Here is a 6,000-nt window from a genome sequence, read left to right on the forward strand (position 1 = left end):
TCTTAAGTGAAATAAATAGGACACGCTTGAATAAATACCAAATAGTTTCTCTGATGTGAAAAGCTGAAAGTGTATATAAGGTTCAAATGGTATAATTGATAGTGTGGAATAGGAACAAATGGGCTAAAGAAGTGGGAAGGGCAGGGGGAAAGAAATAAGGGGAATGGAAAAAGGAAAAAAAATGGAAACAAAGTCTTTGAAAATAGGGAAGGGTGGAGGGGGTGAAGGGAGGATGGGGGAATGGGGAAAAAAACAAGAACCAAGATATTTCGTGTAAAGGTACAAGATCCCAATCATAAATGTAACTGTATTGTGTGCTTTAAATGTACCAATAAACTTAATGGGAAAATATTTTTTTCAAATAAAATAAAAAGAACTTTGTTGGGCTGGGGATTTAGCTCAGTGGTTCCACCGCCTGCCTCGCAACCACAGATCTCAAGTTCGATCCCTGGTACAAAAAACAAAACAAAACTAAACAAACTGTGTCACGATTGGTGCATCTAGGCCAGTCAGCATCTCAGGCTTGCCCTATGTCTTTCTGGCTGTGCCCCTCTATTCCCCTACGCCCAAGGTGCTGTGCAGTCCAGGAGACAGAGGGAGATTGGCCATGAGGGCAAAAATAAACCAAACTGATGGTCAGGACCTGGAAGAGCTAAAGATCACCGTTGAAAATTAGAATGCAAAGGGCAAACAACAGGTCTCTGTATGAACTAGAACAGGGATGGTGAAGCTTTTAGAGACCGGGTGCGCAAACCGCATCCCCAAACCCACTTATTTCTGGTAGAGGGCCAGCCCTGCAATTAAACCTGAATCCGGAGGTTTTAGTTACTGAGCCGTACCTGCTCCAGACCGCAGTGCGGATAAACTAGAAACCAGTCTCACATAGCTGGAAAATGCCCAAATATTTGGCAACTAAATGAAGTCTAAACAGCAGACGAATCCCAGGGGAAATTTCAAGGGAATTTTAAAAGTATTCTCAGCTAAATGAAGACGACGAAAGCAGCCCAGCCCTGCACCACCTGGACCGGAGCGCAAAGGAGACCCAGGCTTCCAGGGCTGGCAGGAGCGACGGAGACCTCTGCTTCCCCTCCCTGTGTCCCTGGCCACGGCATTAGCAGGAAGGGGGCAGAGCTCAAGCTGCGGGGCTCGACAGCTCTGCGTCAGTAGTCGGCACTGCTTTGAACGCTGGGCCTCATTTACATGAAGGGTCTACAACAGGCAAATCTAGAGGCTGAAAATAGGCTCGGAGCTGCCTGCGCGGGAAGAGGTGCCGGCCTCTGTGGGAGACGAAAGGTCCTACAGTCCAGGGAGGCGGTGTCGAGAGCCCCGTGAATGTGCCAGACTCCACTCTGGCAGGGCAGTTGTGTGGTGTGTGGATTATGTTTCAATAGTGTGCTTTGTTTACTGTTTTAAAATGTTTACCATGTTTACTGGTTCACGTTTGCAGTCCGAGTACAGGGCACATCCTCCTCCTTTTTCCGTTCCCCTCCCTTTCCCTTTATGAAATAAACCCAACACCCAGGCTCAAACATCCCGGGGTTCCTCTTGGATGAGAGACCCCCAAGTACAGGGAAATAGAGTAAAATAAAAGATAGGTAACGGGAAACAGGAGGTAGATCTTTTGCAAACGGGAAGAGGACCGAGACGTTTCTTTTCTTCACGAGAAACCCCTAGAATTGTTTCCAGCCCCCACAAAGCCTGGAACCCCTCCCAGGCATAGGCGAGCGCGTCCTTTGAAGTCCACGCTGGGAAACCCGCCGAGCCTGCACCCCTCCGGCCTGCCGCCCCCTTCCCGACACCTGCGCAGGACGCGCCGGCCTCCAGCGCACCCCGCGTCGGTGCCGGACCACGAGACTTAGACTTGGTCCCTGCGGTGATTCTGGTCGCGAACCGAAGTGGACGAGAACCGAATCGAAATCGGTGATTAGGCTCAGCCTTGACCTTGTGGGGAAATGAGATTCGGTTCTTGTCCAGTTTAGATTCCAACCAGAACCCTGGAGAGAACCGAGGGCCAATGTTTTTGTTTTTTGTGGTTTTGTTTGTTTGCTTTTTCTTGTTCCAGGGTTCGAGCTCAGGACCTGGTGCTCGGAAGGCGGGCACTGTGCCACTGAGCTGCATCCCCGGCTTTTTTTTAATCAGGGCTGACTCGAGCTTACCTCTTGTATTACTTCATCGGTAAGAGAGCCTTCCTACATTTGCTAATATTTTTTCAGCTATAAAAAATGAAAAGCTGAGCTCCAAATGCTACAGCAAGAGGGGAGCTGGTTGCCTGCCTGGTAGGACGTCGCTGTGTGGGAAGTCTCCGCGGCTGGTTAATCCGGTGACTTCACGACGCCCCCAGGGTTCTCCTCTTCCTCGGCACATCACGTGCTCTCAGTCACAAGGGGCGTCCAGAGGCAGAGAGGGGATCGGCTCTTCCTGAGGACTTTTTTTTAATTTAATAGGTAACATTTTACCCAAAGCCACCGTCCTCCTGGAGGGTCCCTGCCTGTCTCGTCGACCAGACTTTGGTGACATGAATTCCCCAAGCCGCTGACTGACAGGGAGACTAGAACCCGAGGACTGGCTCAGAAAATCAGCCTTCACCCCCCACCTCCATCCCGGGGCTTGAGCATGCTTTACCTGAAGCAGAGGAGTTCACGGAGCAGCCTGGCCAGACAGTTCAGGGTGTGGTAGGAAAGACGATAAGGGACTGGGGACCACCAGGTGATGCCTTGGGGCGATGACACACGTGTCACGGGCTAAGATGTGTGTCCCACAGGGGCACTGCCCACAGTGCCAGCCTCAGCCTTCTTCCGGCTGAGCTCTCCCGTCCTGGCACAGCTGGTCTGCGCACCGAGGCTGGAGGTCAGGACTGGCCAGTCTCACCCAGACCAGGGTGTCTGCTGTGGGTGATAAGCAGGGCTCTGGGCAGGACAGGCGTGAAACGCTGGGGCCCAGAGGGAGCCATCGGGGGTGTCTCTGGCCCGTACCAGGGGCTTGCAGGTGAGGACCCCATGCCAGCACCAGACCCAGCTCCCATAGTACCTGACAAGAGTGCCACACCAGGCAAGAGAGTGTCTAAACATTTCAGAAAGCTAGAGGAAGCCGGCCGTGTAATTCCAGCACTTAGGAGGCTGAGGCAGACAGATCACAGAGAGTTCAAGACCAGCCTGGGCTATACAGTGAGTTGAAGTCCAGCCTGGACTACTTAGAAAGACCCTGTCTCAAAAAAGAAAAACAAAAAAGCTAGAACCAGGTGTGGTGGTGCGGCACGCCTGTAATCCCAGCACTTGGGAGGCTGAGGCAGAAGGAGCTGTGAGTTTAGTGAGTTCCAGGTCAGTCTCAACTACATAGTGAGACCCTGCCTCAAAAATAAATAAATAAATAAATAAATAAATAAATAAATAAATAAATAAATAAAAAGCTAGAGGAAAGTATTTTTAATGTTTTCACCATTAGGAAATGATAAATATTTGAGGAGATATGTTTATCTTGCTTTAGACATTTAGACCTCACAGATACTGCTTCACTGTGTATAATTTTTGGAGTTCTCCTGTTTTTTGTTTTTTATAGCTTCAATGGGTTCTGATCCTTACGCCTGGATTTTGACTATAAATTCACGTTTTCTGTCCTGTTATTGCCTATTGTTATATCTGGCAACTCTGGTCTATGGTGGTCAGACGGAGAGGGGCAGGGAGGGAGGGAGAGAAGGGGAGGAGGATGGACAGGGGCCGGGAAGGCGGGGGGAGCCAGTCTGCATGTGTTTGTGTATCAGTTAAAAGTACATTTAATTTTTAAAAATTCATAGAAAGGTGGTCACTTCTTACCATAAATTAAATGACAAGGAGACAAGCATAATTCTAATTAATCTTGATACATTGTTCCCCTGAAACCCCACCTAATTCTCAATATTTCTGGTGTTCTAAACTAAAATTTGGGGGGTGGACCAGGAATTGAACTCAGGACCTTGTGCTTGTGAGGCAAGCGGTGGCACCACTGAGCTAAATCCCTGGCCCTACAATATTTTAAATTAATACTTATTTTACTTTTTCCTGTTCATTTATATCTTCATAATCAATAGTTAACATGTTTTCAGTGTTTTGACCAACTTTGTTTTATTTTGTTTTTTGAGACACTGTGGGACCCTAGATATTTAGTCCCAGAACCCTCCCCACCTAGCTTAACTAACTCCATTTTAAGGTGGGAAACCATAAAACGAAGTGCCAGAACTGACCCCGATGAATTCAGGCAGTAAAAATGTGCTCGGTTTGCTTAGTTTACTTAGCTGTGTTAAGCACAGAGCCTGGCGGATGGGAAAAAGGCAATTCCAACCTCAAAGAAGAAGAACAGGAGGCTCTATAGAGATAAGAAGAGCACACCGCATTCCTGGGCACACTGACCTCTCTTTGAATCAGCCCCCTCCCTGATGTAGTCATTTTCCCACTTTTGCAAGTGCCCCAGCAACATCCAATAGATTTAAAAGGTTAAAAAAAGAAGCCAATAGAATAGAGAATTTCAAGCCACCCAAACCCTATAAAAATAGGCTAAATTAGTGGGTCGGGACTTCTAGTTTGAAGCCACTGCATGGGTGACACTGGGGGTCCAGGCTCAAGCTTGCAATAAACTCCTCTTGTATTTACATCAGAAGAGTTTCCTGGTGGTCTTCTTGGGGATTTTGTGACGTGGGCACAACAACACTATCTTGCAACATAGTTCAGGCCGGCCTTGAGCTTGCTATGTCGCCCACCCTAGCCTCCAACTCACGGCGATCCTCCTGCCTCAGCTTCCCAAGTGCTTGGATTACAGGCGTGTGCCACCATGCCCTGCTCTGAGGCAAGTATTTTAACAGTCACACGTGCCCGTTGGTCACCAAGGCCACCTGGCACTGTTGGAGCCCACACAATCTGGGCTGGGGTCTCCACTACCATACAAAGGAGGGTCGTGGAACACTGTGCCCTCTGGCCACTCCCCGCTTTGTGACACACAATTCTCCTGCTTGCCGGGAACCCCTGTCCCTGATCTCCAGCTGCCCTGCCCAGGGCTCTACTCCGTGTCTTTCCTGGGCAAACTGTGTTCCTGCGTCCTCTCTCTCTGGCTGTTGTAAAGGCTGATGCTTCTCTGTCCTGGGTGGCGATGACAGCGCTGGAAGTGGTAAAGAAAGGGGGCGCTGCGGAGTGGCGGAAGGAAGCAGGGTACTGAGGTACCCGTATTCACCGCCTGGGGTGGGACCAGGCCCAAGGAGCCAGCCCACTCAGGCAGGGTGGGCAGCTATGAAAACGTCTGGCACCCAGGAAGTAAGCGGTTCCAGGCACGGCCTGGGTTCTGGGGCAACCGGGTCATCGGGTTTCAGCTGTACCCTTCGAGCCGTGATTCTAGGGAAGCAACTCACAACACTGTTTTCTGGGGAAGACACCGCATTTCGGACAAGAATGTTTTCAGCCCCACAAGCTCCTCTGTCAGGGCAGGTCAAGCTGGAAGCCAGGCTGCTCCGAAGTAAAATCTTCACGATTTCCTCGGAAAGCTGGGCAATGGGGCACACGCCTGTCATTCAGCATCTCGGGAGGCTGAGGCCGGAGAATCACAAGTGCAAGCCCAGCCTGGGCAACTTGGTCACTTAGCAAGACCTGTCTCCGAATCTTTGGCAGAGCTTGTCTTGCTTTGGAAAACTGCAGTATTGCTGAAAAGTCGTGCCTACGTCCGTCTGACACCTCCCATGTGCACCCTGCGTGGGGGTCCTCCACAGCCGCACGGTGGGAGCTGGTTTTTGCAAGAAGACAGGGTCGCTGGTCCCTGCTTAAAGGTTCTTCGGTGCCGGGGTGGGTGTTGCCTTCGGCCTGGCTCGCGGGGGCCCAGGTTGGCTGCACCGAGAGAGCCGCACACTTTGATAACAATAAAGTTCAATCCCACTCTGGTTCCCGCTCCAAGGCGGAGACGCCTTACACACGAGCACTTCGTCCCACCCACCGGGCGGCGCCGCGGAGCTGGCTCTGGTCCGCGAGGACGCCGAGGAGGCCGCGC

At 50.7% G+C, this 6,000-nt stretch overlaps 1 protein-coding gene across 1 annotated transcript in view; it reads left to right on the plus strand.

Moving 5' to 3' along the window:
- The window catches only part of Rab12 (RAB12, member RAS oncogene family), a 29,123-nt gene that overhangs the window by 9,145 nt on the left and 13,978 nt on the right, over window positions 1-6,000 (plus strand). Inside the window, exons 2-3 of the mRNA XM_033757419.1 lie at window positions 1,808-1,920; window positions 2,903-2,985. Of these exons, the coding sequence (XP_033613310.1) occupies window positions 1,808-1,920; window positions 2,903-2,985 (196 nt within the window). The remainder of the gene's footprint in view (window positions 1-1,807; window positions 1,921-2,902; window positions 2,986-6,000) is intronic.

The sequence above is a fragment of the Fukomys damarensis genome, unplaced genomic scaffold, assembly GCF_012274545.1.
Source record: "Fukomys damarensis isolate Sample0158 unplaced genomic scaffold, DMR_v1.0_HiC HiC_scaffold_30, whole genome shotgun sequence".
Lineage (NCBI taxonomy): Eukaryota > Metazoa > Chordata > Mammalia > Rodentia > Bathyergidae > Fukomys > Fukomys damarensis.